Here is a 17,199-nt window from a genome sequence, read left to right as displayed (position 1 = left end):
TGCAAACAGTTCCTTCACCCCAATACACTAAACAGTCTGAGCACCAAAAGGAACAAAGTGGGGAGGGTTAGGAAGTCATGAGCAAGGGCACACTGATTTGATTGGGAGTTATAAAGTCAAATGAAAGTGTCACACGAGCAGAGAGAAATCAAAACATTCACATGAGAAGGAAAGGTTGGAAAGCGGGCAAAAATTAAGGGAGATTGGAAAACTTTAGAGAACAATAGCTTCTCAAAGGGAAGGCCGACAGGAAAAGTAATAAACCTCACAAAGATTAAACAAAAAGTGAGAGCGATCCGAGCAGATAAAGTGAAGACGGAAACGATGAGAAAACTGGAAAATAAGAACTGATTTGCCAAGGCAGAGGGAGTGTGAGAAAAGAGAGGAGAACCATCATGCCAAAATTAAAGAATGACTCCCGCCCCCGCCCAATCTGAAAGGCAGGTTTGTGAGCACAGAGGGAGAGAGATGGGGGAGGGGGCAGGTTTACTGGGGTTCCGCACAGCCCCGGAGAACCGACTCAAAATCAGAGCCAAGTGCAGAATTCCAGCATAAGGACGGCAGAGGGAGAGGGTGGGCGGGGAGATAGAGAAACAGACTTCGCAAGGGCAAACTGCCTGACTTTGACTTTGCCGCTGTTTTTTTTAAAGTCGAGGTATCGCTTCCGGTTTGTAAAAGGCCACTTTGAGAGAGTGAATAGACACGGGGGGAAAGCCTGTTCGCAGTTTGTGCAGAAGGTGCGCAGTTTGAACTTAAGGAGAGATGTGAAGCTTTTAAACCGTTGTAGGCAAACTGCAAACTATATTTTATTGCAGCATTGTGCAATGGTATGTGTTACAGAAATAATATCCTCGCGTTTTCCATGTTGTGTTTTAATTTCCCCTCAGGTTGTGTCTTGGCTGCAGCGAGTTTCCTTCCTCCTCTCCCCCCCCCCCCCATGCTGTTTTCACTTTGTATTTATTTGATTATTTTTTGACGATACTATTGGATTGTTTATGTCTGCAACCTTCAGTTCCCCCTCCTTTCTCTCCCTGATGTAGGTCACGCCGTTATCAGATGTGTTTGTAAAGCTAGCAATGAATCAGTCCTGGTTGGTGCTTGCGTCCAAAAAAGCGCTGAGCTTGGCAAGTTTCCCGACTTTTTAGATTTCTCTCCCTCTCTCTTCCTCTGGCTTGGCTCGACAGCTCCAAAAGAATTTGAGATTGATGGCAACGTTCTGTTGGCTAGAGGCAGACACTGCGGTCTTCTTAAAAAACAAAGTAGAAAAATATCTTCATTTCTACGCCTTGCATTCTATTTTCATTTTGAATTTTCTGATGTCATTTTCTTCTCTTCTGTTTCACACAAACGCATTCTCTTTTGCTTTTTAACACCAAATGTGCAGTAAGTGGCGGTGAACAGGAATAGTTTTATTAATAGACCGGTGGGCGATGAGGGCGGGAAGGATTACTGTTGTCTGACACCACACGCCGCTGTGGCGTGATCGGAATGCTCAGGGGCCGTCTGCTCAGAAGTGCTCCAGCTCGAGAGAAGGCCACTCGGGCCATCGTTCCTGCACTCGCCTTGCAGTGAACGTTAGAGCAGAGAGATGAAACTCACTCCACACCGCAATTTACCGCAGAGAGTTCTTCTAAAGGAAGAGAAAGAATTTTAGGGGGAGGGCGGGAAAGGTCAAGTTCGCACTTAAATTTGTCTTCTGCACTCTTGCCAGAAACAACACTTTAGCAGCCACTTCGAACCTGCCCTCCAATAGAAAAATTCGTCTGGGGGTGTGGAGAGAGAGAGAGAGGGACAAAAGGCGGACTGAAAAACATTTCAAACTGCAACATATCCTATTTCGGCGACCTGTCAAAAAGTTTCAGCCGTGGTCCGATACTGTAAAGTTCCGCAGCTATCCTTCACACCCCACCCCCTTCCCTTAAGAGAGAGGACCGAATATTACAGAGTCTTGAGCTACAGGACCTTTTTGCTGCAGATTTCCTTCCCCCTTTTTCCTGCCCACTGTTCAATTAAGATCGGAAAACAGTACACAACCCACAACAAACCAAAACTGCGGAGAGTTCAGTGAACTGTGGTTCACAAAGAGAACATGTTGGTTATAAATATTACCATTGGCGTTGTCAGCGGTTTTAGCCTTTTGTTATCCTGCCTTGGAGTTTGAACAATTTGAACAGGTGCACTTTTGTGGAAAAAATAAATTACTAGATGTATTTTGTTAATAATTAAACCTCTTTTAGGTAAAAGTGCACAGAACTGTTGAAATGTTACCTTTCCAACGCCACTGTGGATTTGATGACGAACTGGATAGAGAATGTTGGAAACTGGTTAAAGTCCATTATAAACTAAGGAATGAAAGTAACCCCAGTAAAGAAGGCAAACGCTTTCAGAGTGAATGGACTAATTTAGTTCGAATTTGCAGTGAAGTACTCTTAAAAGGGTTACGGCAATTAAAAAGGGTACCAAATGCAACACGATCGATTTCAAGGTGTCTACTCCCCCGTAAGTATACCTGTAACAGTACTTTGCAAATTGACACGTGTATCAAATGGGTTTTCCTCCCACATATAACCTCAAACCGCAAAGAAACGTATATTTAAAAGAAAACTAAAGAAAAAGTCCAGATCAATATTTTATTCACTTTGTAGTTTGAAACTCCAAGACAGTTGCTTAAATCTACGACAAAGCAAACATTAATAACGGACAATTCTTGTGCAAATACCGAACACATTCAAACAGATAGAAAATAACTGGACACGTAGAGAAATAATTATATGAACTATCTCGACGTACAGTCACGGTGGGAAAATGGCTCAAACTTAGACGTTGCAAAAGCGAGAACTCCGCGGTTCCACCGCACCTCTACCCCCCCCCCCCCCCCCCGCGTAGCATTATCACCAGGATAAATCTGCTGAAATATTTCTGATTTTACCATGTTGTTTAGAGTATGCCCGCAAATACATATTTGTGTAAATGCAGAATTTAAATTACATTCCGGTGAGGACAAACTAAAAGGTTATTAGTACATATTCAGCAGACCCCAACACCCATTAATCTTTGCGAACGTACTGAAAGCATTAGTTAAAGGGCGGCACACAAACCACACCACAAGACTAATGGTTTGTTCTTGGGGATTAATTCTAGCCAGTGATCTCTAATTATCCCGAAGCATGTTGAAATCTTTTGGTGCAGGGGCACAATGAGGATTATATTTGGACACAACACAATTTGAATGTGTGCCTTATTGTGCCCCTCAATTCTGGCAAGTGCAGAAAGTTTGCCGTCAGGATGATGGGTGACAGGGGCTACTGAGTTGAATTTTTGGCCAGTTTTCAATGGAACGATCCAGGGGCCTGTCCAGTTCCTGAAGAAGGTGTTCTTTTCCTTGCTCCGCGATCCGGGGATTTTCCATGCGACTGTCTCTTTTGCGAGTGCTAGTCTTCCGCTTGTGTGTAAAATAGCGAAAAAAGCCTCGTCAAGTTGTTTTAGAAAAAAAAACACGTGAGCATCCCTTCTGTGGGAGGACTGGCGGAGAAGTTCAGGGTCTTGGTGGATTGGAATGAGCGTGCCTGAAAGGAGAAGATCGAGTTTGTGTAATAAATATTAGAGACGATCGCTGAGTCTGCCATAGCGGTGCTGAGGGGTAAAGGAGGGAGCGAGGGGCTACTTTTATTTCGCAACCCCCTCCCCGCCCCCCAACTACTCCCCGGTTGAAAAAACACTGAAGACAGAGAAGCAAATCAGCAGTTGTACCTGGCGAACCCTCCCCTTCCTCCTAAACTGCCAGCCCCCCACCCATCCCAGATCAATTCCAGTGCCAGGCTCTGTCTCCTTAAGCCTCAGGTTTATAACTGCGGTGAATGGAAAGTTTCGCCTGGTATTTGTGCTCTGGTCTAGCATTGGGTGTTCGCTTCTGGCAGCTTACTGAGCTGCACCATTTGACCGACTGCAAACACATCCAGGATATATATCCCACTGGAAAATTCACTAATCTTGACTCCAGGTTTTTTTTCTCCCCTTTGCTTCGGGAAACTTGCCATCGGATCTTTAGGCGCGAATACCGACAGACTTTGCGACTCTTCACATCAGAGTTTTTTTTTGAAATCCGACAAGTATATGAATGGATAACACGTTACACGGAGGCTCTTAAGATCTGTTGGAGTTGCTCGTGGGCTTGACTTGTCTTTTGTTTTTATTTTGCCACCGGGATGATGTATTCTCCGATTTGTCTCACGCAGGTAGTTGTATTTTTAATACCACATATTGATTTGTGTATTTTTGGGGGTGGGGGCGCAGTGCGTGGTACGTTACTTTAACTGCTCTGGTAGTTTGTAGAAGGTGTTTGCAGATCGCGGCGAGTTATTTCTTTCCCCTGGAACAGCTTAGGAAGAGCTATGGAGTGCCGCAGAGCCGGTCCTTTACCAGCAACAACAAAAACAAAATCTCTCTTTTTCTGTCTCTCCACCACCTCTTCCCCCCACCCCCCTTCTCTCTCTCTCTCTCTCACACACACACACACACAGAAGTGGCAGTCAAACTGATTATTGCTGTAGATTCGGGAGTAAACTGGCAGCGAATGGATGGAGATGTGTCACTTACGAAAGTGGCCAGACTCTGAAGAAAGCAGTCGCAACAGGGAACAGGTTTAGATAGAAATAGCCCGCGTCTACAGCAATGTACCTGCCAGCGAACCTACATTTTCGACTTTTTATTTGAGGCCTTTCCCTTCCTTTATTATTATTATTTAAAAACGACGAATTCCATCATGTGAGTTCTTGCAAAATTGTGCCATTCCTGATGAAGCATTGACAGAATAAACAGTTATCGGTCGCCCAACCAGGTTAAAAGAAACTCACCAAGAGTTTTTTTTTGCTACGTTTCTGTGTATTTACTGAAGTTTCTACTTCGTTTTCAACGGCAATTCCCGGTCATTATATATTAACGGTCCAGAAAGATATGAATATAGGGTCATTGGACTTAGGAGAATTACGTGATATATGTGTTTTAGTGCTTTTGCAAGTAACCTAGCTTGCTCACTGAGAGGCAGTTTGAAATTGCGTTCTAAGTTTGAAATGTACCATATTGCAAAGGGACTTCATGACGGGATTACTTGTAAAAATTCATCATCTGCTTATTTTTCATCATTCTATTGATGTTTAACTATTTGTGTTGAGAAGTATCACTTATTGAATGATTTATTAATGACTGCCTTTCTTTTACATTAAACTTCTGAGGGGATTGAATACAGAACAGTATTTGCTCGAGTGTAAAAATTTTTTGTTCCTTTGGAAATTCTTTATCCTTCTTGGATCTGGGGATTAAGGAATGGATCGCCTATTGAAAGCACAGGGTATGGGACTTGGAATTGGTTAGAGAAGTGATTATATCTACAATAATCTATTAAAATAGTTTGAAAAAATGATGAGTGTATATGAAATGTATTCACATACTAAAAACTGTTAAACTTGCACCTGAGAGAATATTTTGTTTTTTTTTAAAAAGTCTTTAATTAGCTACAATTAAACTTTTACATATGTAACAAAGTTTTTAAAGCCACACAAATATTTTGAAAGGTGAGGTACAACAAAAGTTTGGAACTTTAACATTCATTTGTGTCATTCATTTAAGATCAAAATTGTAATTTTATTAAATTGTTCAAGTAGTGCTATAAATATTAGTATGCTGGCAACAAAGATTGACAATTGTGATGGCTGCTTCCTCTCAACAAAATGAATTAATTTTTGCTCTAAAGATATTGGTGGTAAGTGCAGTAGATTTATTTTTTAAAAGATAGATTATGTAACAAAGGACATCTAATAATAACATTCCCAATTCAAAATTGTACGTTTAATCGTTGAGAATGATAATGCTTTTTGCTTTGCTGTATTTTGGCGTATGTATTTCTGGAGTTTTTTTTGACATTGATTAAACAGTGCAACCAAATAAGTAGATGAGCCAAAACAATTTAGCCAAATTATTATTATTGAGTTTGTTTTCAGTCAATGTTTACATGTTAAAAATATTTGTAACAAACTTCACAGATATGGTAGTGTTTTTTATTCCAGAACTGATCAAATAAAATATGGCTAGCTTATTTACACAACAGAAATGCGTCTGTTTGATTTGTGAGTCCTTATTCAGAAAAGTAAATGCAGTACTTTTTTAAACTGAGAACAAGTGAACACAAAGCTATATTAATGTGTGAATTGGGCACAAAGAAAGCAAAATTATGTGGTTTTCATAATTGAGAACAGTCATACATTTGTTTAGCTAATACTTTTTGTTTCCCACATTCTGTTTTGTTTGGCGTACGGATGAGATTAACTGCGATTGGTTTGTTTTCTATAAGAATTGACTGCTCAAAGAAATTAAATTTGAATTACTTCAGGGGCAAAATGTAACAGATAACCTTTGACATAACTATCATTGAAATAAACAGAAATATGAAGTTGAAGGATTTTAGAATTATAATAATCAATTTTGCAACTACTGAAGACATTAGCCATTTTGTTCATATTCTATTCATGAGACTGATTGCAGTAAAAAAAAATCAATTTGAAATTTAAGAGCACATTTTTGTGGATTATTTATGCACTAATATTGCTTTACAATATTTATGTAATAATTTAAAGCTGCCTTCCTGTGTTTTTTTAGTATTCCATGAATGTCAATTGAAAGAGAAGCAATTGATGATTCAGTGTAAATTAACCATACATAATTGTAGTCTCAACAAAATCTTTTAAAGCACTACTTGTAAAATATTGTCACTTACATCTTCGCATGCTTAGCGACACATCGGATAAAAGTGGAGGGAATAATGATCAATTTTTGTTTAGTATCAAAATGTACATGGATGTCAGATGTGGCATGTCAGCTTGAAGATTTTTGTGACAATGCTACAGCTTGTTAACAAAATATTGATGCTGAAGCAAAGTTATAAATCAATGTTCTTGCATGTGATTGGTCTACTCTTTTACTCGGTATCTAGTGAATTGTTTGAGCTATGTATGTAGAAAAAGCTATGATTTAGCTTTAGCCAGTCGGAAAACCTTGCAACATTCTACTACTGACCAGAGTGAACAATTATGCTTTATTTAAAAAAAAACAGGCCTTGAACCAAAAACTACAAAGTTTTGGTTTAGATCAATTTAATTTTAAGAACTATAAACATGTTTGAACATTTTTATCCAAGCTGCTATTATGGCAAGGGTAAATGTATATGTGCTCAGACCCAGTTTCTTATTCACAATGATTTGGCATCTTAAAATGTAAACACTATCTTAGAGAAAAATGAAAAATGTCTCGATAGAGAAGCAGAAATGCTTATTTTTAAAATAAATTAGTTGATTAAAATGATGGGAAAGAAAATATTTCATTTTTGATGTTGGCAATGGTGGCAGATAGCAATTGCTTAAGCGCTTTTAAGGAATTTGTAAATCCTGCACAAGTGTGCATGTTTAGTTTAAAATGATCAGTTTATAGTTTTAAGTGCATTTCTGTACAGCTTTGGTTGTCCATGGCAATCTACCAAACAAAATAACTTGAGTTCAGTTACATTGTCTTCACTTTGGCTGTCTAAAAGCAACACCACTGGCAAGGCAAGAAAACTTGTCGTAAGATTGCCTTGGCCTGAAATTAAAATCCGTGCCAATTCAAAGTCTGTCATTTTAAATGAGAGCAGAAATGATACTTGCATTCTCTTATTTTGGAGCCAATATTTTTCAGTTGAATGCTTGTGAGTTATTTCAAGTAAGTTTTAATTTTGTTGAGGTATTAACTTGCGTAAAAAAATGCATTGTTTTTGGAGAGTAATGTAAATATGTAACTTTGTATTTCTTGGTGTTTCTGAGAATTGGACAGAAGGGTAAATTGTTACAATAATTGAATGCAGTGCCGTAAATGTATTTGTTTGAGATATGGGGAATAATACTGGACCTCTTATATATGGCAAATGTGTAGTCTTATTATTGAAAAGACCGATAACATTTATTAATTAAATAGTAGTTAATAAATTAACAGGATCTCTAAAGTCATAATAAATATGTTATTATTATTTAAAATTATTATTGTAAATTTTTCATAATTCTTAAATAAGATTTAGCCATCTGTCAATAAAAATAAAGCTCCACTTAAACCATTAGAAAAGCAAGGAGGAATTTTCTTGAACTGGTTTGCATGTTATATGAAGAATTATGATTGCAAGTGGCTTCTTAAGCACTTTACATAGAGAACAGTGTGCAAAGGTTAAGTGAAGTGGTTCTAATTTATTTCTGCACACACTAAACCAACATGATAAATTGCATTTCAAATGACTGAAGTTGAAAAAAATGCTGGAATGGAGGGCGGTGGTGGAGTTGAAAATTAGTGAGTAGTACAAAATCTTGTTTTTGTAGCTCAAGACATTTTTGAAACTCCTCAATGTTTACAGCTCGGATTATCAGGTGCAGAGTGTTGTAGGCCTGCAATTGGTAAGCATTGTGAAAACAATTTTTTAAAGTGGCTGAGGTAAATTATTTGTTGCTGTTCGAAGTGCATGAAATATTAGAAAAAAAACTTGACTCTTTTTTATGCACCTGATTTGAAACCAAAATGCCCCTGTAAATGGATAGTTAGAAAAGCAAACAATAGGAGTACAGGAGAGCTGCTGAAGCATTTTGACCAGGCTGTGGTTACCCAGAACAGAGCTGCTATTCATGCAAAAAGAAATTTATGGCTTAACTCTTTATTGTCTTCTTATTTTATACAAAACCACCAAGATCATGATAAATTTTATTTTGATTTTAGTTTCCTGCCTTGAAGAAAGATGACATTTAACAATCAAATTCTCAATTTGTACATACATATTCCATTTATGCGGCAAACTACTTCATTGGATTAAATTTAGGAAAAAAGGGAGAGTAAAATAATGTAACACAAAATGTTGTGGAATAGGGCAGGAATTTTCTATTTTTGCTGAAATTTAATTGTCCATTGAATCTATGGAAGTGTTAACCTGTTCCTGATGAGGATGATGATTTAGAGTCAAGAATGGTCTGACATGATCTTTAGCTTTAACTTGTTAAAATATAAATAATCAAGTAAAACAAAGAATTTAAGCTTCACAGCGTTGCTGGCTAGGCTAGCATTTTTTGCCCATCCCTAATTGCCCAGAGGACAGTTAAGGGTCAACCGCATTGCTGTGGGTCTGGAGTCACATGCAGGCCAGACCAGGTAAGCATGGCAGTTTCCCTCCCAAGAGGACATTAATAAACCAGATGGGTTTTTCCCAAGGTTCACAATGGTGTCATGGTCATAATTGGATTCTTAGTTTTAGATTTTTATTGAATTTCAATTCCACCATCTACCATGCCAGACTTTGAACCCAGATTTACAGAATGTTACTTGGGTCTCTGGATTAACAGTCCAGTGAGAATACCACTAGTCTATCGCCTCCCAATTAGTTGCACGCCAAGTTATCACTTTCATTGTCCAGCATCAGCTATATAGAACAGAGAACAATACAGCACAGTGTAGGCCCTTCAGCACTTGATGTTATGCCGGCATTTTATCCTACTCTAAGATCAGACTAATCTACATACCCTTAATTGTATTATCTTCTATGTGCCTATCCAAGATTCGCTTCATTGTCCCTAACGTATCTGATTCTAGTAGACTGCCAGCAGTGCATTCCATGCACCCGCCACAGTCTGTGTAAAGAACCTACCTCCGACATCTCCCCTAAACCTTCCTCCAATCATCCTGAAATTATGTCCTTCCTTACAGCCATTTCTGCAATGGGAAAATGTCACTGGCTATACATTCTATCTATGCCTCTCATCGTCTTGTACACCTCTATCAAGTTACTTCTTATCTTCCTTCACTCCAATGAGAAAAGCCATTGCTCTCTCCACCTTTCTTCATAAGACATGCCATCCAGTCCAGGCAGCATCCTCTGCACCCTCTCTAAAGCTTCCACATCCTTCCTATAATGAATCAACTAGAACTGAACATAATATTCCAAGTGTTGTCTAACCAGGGCTTTATAGAGCTGCAGCATAACCTCGTAGCTCTTAAACTCAATCCCCCTCCTAATGAAAGCCAACACACCATACACCTTCTTAACTTGGAAGTGTACCTCAAGATCCCTCTGTTCCTCCTTACTGCCAAGAACCCTACCCTTAACCCTGTAATCTGCATTCAAATTCAACCTTACAAAATCGATCACTTCACACTTTTCCAGGTTGAACACCATATTTTAAAATGTTTTAGAGTAATTACTGGGCGTGATCAGTATAGCAAATTAAATGGCATTATGGGCTTCCTAGCCTGCTGTGAAATGGCACTTTGAGCATGTTTGTTCTGTTCCCTAAAAAATTACAAAGTAGAAAGCAAAGCAGAAATTGACTGAGGAATTAATGTGTCTGGTAGAAATGTTTACTTGACTTCTTTAATTCTGACGTTCCTAACCATCTTACATTTTCAACAATAGGATAACAACACCCACCCCTCTCCCCACCCCCACCTCCACCCACCCAATGCCCAACTTGGCCCCTGCTGAATACTAACTGGGATTAGTAACTGGGATGGGACTGCAGTTCAGGAATATCAGAAGGTTTGATGAGAACTGGCATTGAATCTATTGGAACATGCACTGTTTTCTCCTGTAATTTCTTGAGAGGATCCTCAAAAGTGAAAAATATAGGTAAACTGAAATCATAGGATTTAGCTGGCAATTATCTACAGAGTGAGGAGGAAAACTATTGCTACATTCACAGTTCTGCTCACAAGTCTAACTGATACTGGTCACCCTTTTTTGGCTACTTGTTTAAAATAGCTTTTCTTTGCTTTTCTCAAGCACTATGATTGAGCACCATATTCCCATCAAAGTAAATGTACCAGTTGGATATTATTAAACATAGGAAATATAATTCCCTGTGATGAAATTAATAAGAACCAAAGTCAAATGTGCAACCTTATTTAGATGTTTAGCTTTTCAAGTTTCTCTTAATGTAATTGTGATCAAAATAAAATTGTTACAATTGCTGACTTCTTTCTGTTATTCTTCTGCCTTTTGTATTAAAGGATGAATTCCATCCATTTATTGAAGCACTTCTTCCACATGTTCGTGCAATTGCATATACCTGGTTCAATTTACAAGCCCGAAAACGTAAATACTTCAAGAAGCACGAGAAACGAATGTCTAAGGATGAAGAAAGAGCAGTAAAAGATGAGCTGCTGAGTGAGAAGCCAGAAATCAAGCAAAAGTGGGCATCAAGGTTACTTGCAAAACTCCGCAAGGACATCCGGCAGGAGTACCGGGAGGATTTTGTGCTCACTGTTACAGGCAAGAAGCACTCTTGCTGTGTCCTGTCCAACCCTGATCAGAAAGGCAAGATGCGAAGAATCGATTGTCTACGGCAAGCTGACAAGGTGTGGCGTTTGGATCTAGTAATGGTGATCCTGTTTAAAGGCATCCCATTGGAAAGTACTGATGGAGAGCGTCTTGTCAAATCCCCACAGTGCGCCAATCCACTACTCTGTGTTCAGCCCCATCACATAACTGTATCGGTGAAAGAGCTTGATTTGTTTTTGGCTTACTACGCTCAGGAACAAGGTAAGGCGGCATGTTTACTGGCATGCTCATTGTTAGTGGGTCAGAGACCTGCACCTAATTTTTAAGGTTTAATTCAGAAAAAAATGTATTCACTATTCTAATCTATTATATTGAAATTGCATTACAATCACATCGAACAAAACATGATCAAACCATGTTGCCAGTATTACATTTAGATGGAAAATGTCATAAGACTTTTGATGTAAGATAGTCTTGTGAATGCAGGATACTAAAATTTATATAAGCCATGTGATTTCAGAAACATTCATCTTTTGAAAATAGTTGTAAACTAAATATGATACTTGCATAGATTTTAATTTGAGCAATTGACTGACTGCCTATTTGTGAGGGACCTTTTATTTCCCCTCTGGGGCTGCAGCTGGAGGTTGAATCTTAATTTCATCTTTAAAAAGTCAATAATGAAACATTCACCATAGTACAGAATAAATATAACCTTTTAGCCAATAACATTGCACGATTATGCAAAAATTGCCGAAAGCTTCCTTTTTCAACAGAACTTAGATTTGAACTATTTTAAGTGCCCTTTCAAAATCACGTTTCTTCTTTTACATTTCTTATTTCCTGGTACGGGAAATATTTCTAGCTTGGATACCTGACCCATTCCAATATCATCTTTAACTGCAGGGAGATATAAGGGATTGGCTGAAATTGTGAATTCTGTCTATGATACATTACTTCCTCTTGTCGCTTCTGGATTTCCTTGACGTAAGAAGTAACCACTCATTTGTAAAGTCACTTGGTGGCACAGAACCTGGATTTTGATGAAAAGAAAGGAATGTTGCTGAAGTGTTTCCTGTTGCACCTGTCAGGCCACATGTGTTCCTGAACTGCAGCATACAACTCTCTTCTTGGCATTTGATGAACAGTGGGTTTGCATTGCAGAAAGGGGCTTACTTCTGGATCTTTTCTACAGTCAGTGTCTTTGTCAATGGGGGAGGATCAATGTTGAAGCTGTCACATGACCTGCGTGGTATTTGGGAAATGAAGGAAAAGACTGTCAACAACCATCCCACTGTTCCAAACATAGAAGCATGGAAAAATATGTTGGAGTCAGCCATTCATTCCTTCGAATCTGCACCACCATTCAATATGATCAGGACTGATCATGCAATTTCAGTATCTCATTCCTGCCATCCTTTTAGCCACAAGGGCCAAGTCCAGCTTCCTTTTGATCTAATTAATGAACTGGCCCCAGCAGCTTTCTGTGGTAGAGAATTCCACAGGTTCACAACTCCCTAAGTCTTGAAGTTCTTTCACATCTCAGTCCTGAATGGCTTACCCCTTATTGTAGACTGTACTCTTAGCATTCCTATCCCATCGCTTCTTTCTTAATAAACAGAGGAAACCATCTTCTTCCCGTATCTCTGTAATTTCCTTCATTACTGTCGTGATTGTAAAGAGGTCAGCTAGGTGAACATCATAGAATATGCGTTCTCTGATTGGGGCGGTTAATCTGGTTCAGTTAGAGAGCCCTGGCTTATAGATAAAAAACAGGAGTGTTCACTTTTTGAGAGCTGGCTCTGAGGGCGCTGGATCAGTTTCAAGGACTTCCCATGTGTAGTTAAAGGGTGACTTTGGTGACTGAATATCAACCTCTGTGAAATTAATTCAGCGACAAGAGAAAAGCATGCTGCTGAAGAAATTCATTTGCAGCAGTCATCTTAGAGTTGTGGTAAGCATTTCTGGCATCATGTTGTTATTTAGGAAACTTGACTGATCTGATCCGCCCCCATCGAAGACTGGCCCAGTATGTGGAATGAATGTCATTTTGTTCTGGGAAACTGACATTGAAAGAGATGAAAACCAATGAGTAATTCTATGACAGCTTGTAGACCTGCAGCTTTTTCAGTTATTCAGTACTTAACATTCTTTGAGACGCCAGATACTAAAACTTTCAAGAGTTGTCAGATTTAGTTAAAGATAATTGCACTCTCCTGAAATTCAGAATGGCTATCACTTTTACTCGGCAACATGAGAAACTGGGAAATCCTGTATTTTTGACTGGGTTAAGATGACTGGCAGAGGCATGTGACTTTGTTTAACATTGAATAAGATGCTGAGAGACTATTTGGTATTTTGGATGAATGATTAGGCGCAAAAGCGCCTAACACCTGAAGCCTATCTGGACTTCAAACACGCAATGGTTTACCATTGGAAAATGCTACAAGTTGAGCATATGAGTTGCAGGGTATTCCAATGGAAGTGGACACCCTTGCCCATCTGACTGAGCACACAAAATGAATCAAGGCAATTGCGTACCCTCACTGAGGAATATATTTTGAACAGAGGGACTCTAGGTCAATCCACAGCAATACACCAAAATAAAGCCAAGTCTTGGCCAAATGGTTAAAATTTTCTACAGGATCCAGGCCAGAAAGCCATTGTACTTGCTGCTGGTATGTGGACTTGAGATGGCAAAAGTTCCACTAAATAAAGTAAGAGAGGCCGGTATCCAGAAGAGTGCGCACACTGAAAAGTGGTTTGGAACAGTTAAATTGCTCAGCAACATACAAGTCAGACCCAATCAAAGTAACTATCTGGTTAATTGGTCACCTGGTTTTCATGGAGATCAATACCGGCCGTTTCACTGATCACCGAACCAGTCTTTAACAAAGTTCGCTGTGGACTACAACTCTTATGTTTGCACAAGACTTTGGCTAGACTAAGAACCTATACCAGGGAACCTTGACAGATTAAGGTTCAGTTCTGGTGTCTTATGCAAAGCGGCTAGTTCAGTTACCAATGATTATAGTAAAATGTCCATGCCCTAGTTTATGGTGCAAAATTGGTTGAGAAAGAATCACCTAGATTGGCTCAACACTTTTTGATTAGAAAATGGCTGGAAAGTGAAGGAATTCTCAAACCAGTACTGTTTGTGGAATGGGCAGTTCTGGTCATAACGATTGTGAAACCCAACATGTCAGTTCGCCATTGTGTGGATTTAAACAGTAAACTGCTTTTTGCAGCTGGATAAATACCCAATCACTTGCATAGATGATTTATATGCAAAATTGGTGGAGGAGTTGTCCTTCAGGCAGCTGGTGATGGAGTCATTCCTGATGAAGGGGCTTTTGCTTGAAACGTCAATTTTCCTGCTCCTCGGATGCTGCCTGACCTGCTGTGCTTTTCCAGCACCACTCTAATCTAGACTCTGGTAATGGAATCATGCATACTTACAATTGTGGTGAAATGAGAATTCCCAGAAGTATGCTACAATTTATATCCATAAGAGTTTTAACCAAGAAACAAGACTGTTATTTGCGATATGGTCAGCCTGTGCAGTTTTTCAGTGGACAATGGAGAACATTTTGCAAAGTTTATCCCGGTCACCATTTATCTAGATGATGTACTGATTATAAGGGAAGACCGATAAGGAGCACTTAGAGAACTTGGACATAGTCCTTAGACATTTGTCCCTGGTGAGCATATGCCTTTGAAGGGAATAATTGTGTTCCAGCCATCCCAAATGGGCTATAGTTTTGACAAGATCGGCTTACCGCTGTTGGAAGATAAGGTGAGGGTGATCAAAGGTGCCCCGGACTGAAGCTTAGGTCTTTCCTTAGGCTGGTGAATTATTATGGAAACTTCACGTGTAACCTGACCTCCATCCTGGCGCCTTTGCATCAGCTGTTAAAAAAGGCTCAGCCTTGGAAACGGTCACAGACCAAGCCATAGCTTTCAGGGAAGTGAAGAAACAGCTATGATTGTCTAAGGTGTTGGCACACTGTGCTGCCATGTGAGATCTGGTATTGACATGGCATGCGTCCCCATACAGCGTCAGGGTAGTAATGGTTCATAGGTGGCCCAATGGAGAGGAATGCTCAATAGTGTGTGCATTAAGGACTTTAGCTAATGCAGAGCGTAAATACACTCAAATAGAGAAGGAAGGTTTGGTTGTTAGATTTGAAGTCAGAAAGTTCCACCAATACCTTTATGGACATAAATTTGTATTATTAATGGATGTTGCTTTTTAAAAAGAACAAGGCAGAGCCACCCATAACTTCGGGCTGAATTCAGCAGTTGGCTCTAATTCTATGTGCAATAATTAGAAGTTGGAACAGTGCCAAGAAGCACTTCCCACTGGCAGATACGCCGCCAGTGGTACATGACTGGAAGAGTCTGTAATGGCTTTAAATTTTCTGGACATGCTTCCAGTCACAGCTGACAATATCAAACTCTGCCAGGAGAGGATCTTTCTGTGTCCAAAACTGAAACAGCTGGTGGTGATAGGGGAAACCAAAATGTCGTCCCAACCAGAATTGAAACCTTTTTGGACCTAGAGAGACCCGACCACAGTAGAGGACAGCATATTATTACGGGGAGCAAGAGTGCTGGCTGAATTCCACCAGGGCCATCCAGGGGTTTCCAAAGTGATGATGTTGGTGAGAAGTTGTGTCTGGTGGCCAGGATTGGATGTAGACATAGTTACGTTGGTGGGCCAGTGTCCAGATTGCCAACCAGGACACAAACAGCTCCTCCATATTCATGCGAATGGCCGGGTAAATCCAGGACACAGTTAAACATTGGCTATGAAGGTCCTTTCATGAGCTCAATGTTCTTCGTCACTATGGATGTCCATTCAAAGTGGGTGGATGTGTATAGAGTTCATTTGTCAAACATGGGAACGATGATAGTAAAATTACACGCATCCTTTGCAATACACTGACTCCTGGAAGCCTTAGTCACAGGTAATGGGCCATTGTTTCCTTGTAGGGAATTTGAGTACATATTTCCTGAAGTTGAATGGTCTTCAGTCTATGCTCCATACTATCCATCATCCAAAGCTCTGGCAGAAAAATGAATCCAAACTTTGAAGGCAGGCTGAAAGAAACGGCCTCTAAGTTCATTCAATACCAAACTGATCTGGTTCCTATTTGTTTATGAGACCAACTTTATGGATAGCTCCAGCAGACTCCGCTAAGCGAGAGAGACAGTTTACCTGAAGAGATGAAGTTTGGTTTTGAAGCCATGAGGAAGACTCTGCATCATGCATAAGAGGCGTATTCAATGTGAGGTCAGGACCGATGATATTATAAAGTTTGGGTAGATTAGACAGTTCTGAACAAGCATGTGGACCATTTGAAAGCTGCAAAAGGAGCAAAACTTGTGTGGCTCCTCAGCAGCCTTTCTGACTGTTCCGGAACCTATGAGTTCTGCTCCTCCATAAAGCTTTGTAGATAATTCAGAATCTGAGGTGGATATGACAGATGTTGCCATCTCGGTGCCTTCTGCGATCTGAAGAGGAGAATGGATTTCTTCTGAGATGCATCACGTGCAAGAGATGAGCTACTGTGCATTATACGCAGCATGAATTCGAGGCAAAGTTGGAGGAACTGACCTGGTGCTAAAACGTCCCAGGAGGAGCTGCCAAAAAACGAACTAGCCAATGTCCTCGGGTTCAGAGGGGAGGGGCGTAGTGATTGTAATGAGGTCAGCCAGGTGGACCTCATAGAATATGAGTTCTCTAATTGGGGCTCTTAATCTAGTCCAATCAGGGATCTCTGGCTGACAGATAAAAACAGGAGTGGCACTGCTCGTCTCCCTTGTAAAATTGCTGTCTCTTGTATACAGTTGTAAATGCTAACAGT

At 39.8% G+C, this 17,199-nt stretch overlaps 1 protein-coding gene across 18 annotated transcripts in view; it reads left to right on the top strand.

The window, feature by feature from the left end:
- The window catches only part of LOC122562011 (nuclear factor 1 B-type-like), a 637,597-nt gene that overhangs the window by 179,230 nt on the left and 441,168 nt on the right, over nt 1–17,199 (top strand). For 3 of the 18 annotated variants that reach the window (XM_087996886.1, XM_043714445.2, XM_043714438.2), the window contains exons 1-2: nt 2,591–4,235; nt 11,059–11,590. In XM_087996886.1, coding sequence (XP_087853012.1) covers nt 4,206–4,235; nt 11,059–11,590 — 562 coding nt within the window. In that variant the 5' untranslated portion in view covers nt 2,591–4,205. Of the gene's footprint in view, nt 1–690; nt 828–1,833; nt 2,500–2,581; nt 4,239–4,306; nt 4,765–11,058; nt 11,591–17,199 lie in introns of those variants that run through there. The other 15 variants (XM_043714413.2, XM_043714404.2, XM_087996880.1 and 12 more) reach the window with 14 other exon arrangements.

This window comes from Chiloscyllium plagiosum, unplaced genomic scaffold (assembly GCF_037043375.1).
Source record: "Chiloscyllium plagiosum isolate Xiang-an unplaced genomic scaffold, Cpla_swu_hap1 HiC_scaffold_2, whole genome shotgun sequence".
NCBI lineage: Eukaryota > Metazoa > Chordata > Chondrichthyes > Orectolobiformes > Hemiscylliidae > Chiloscyllium > Chiloscyllium plagiosum.
The sequence above is the reverse complement of the archived record's forward strand: the minus strand, read 5'-3'. Positions and strand labels throughout refer to the sequence as shown.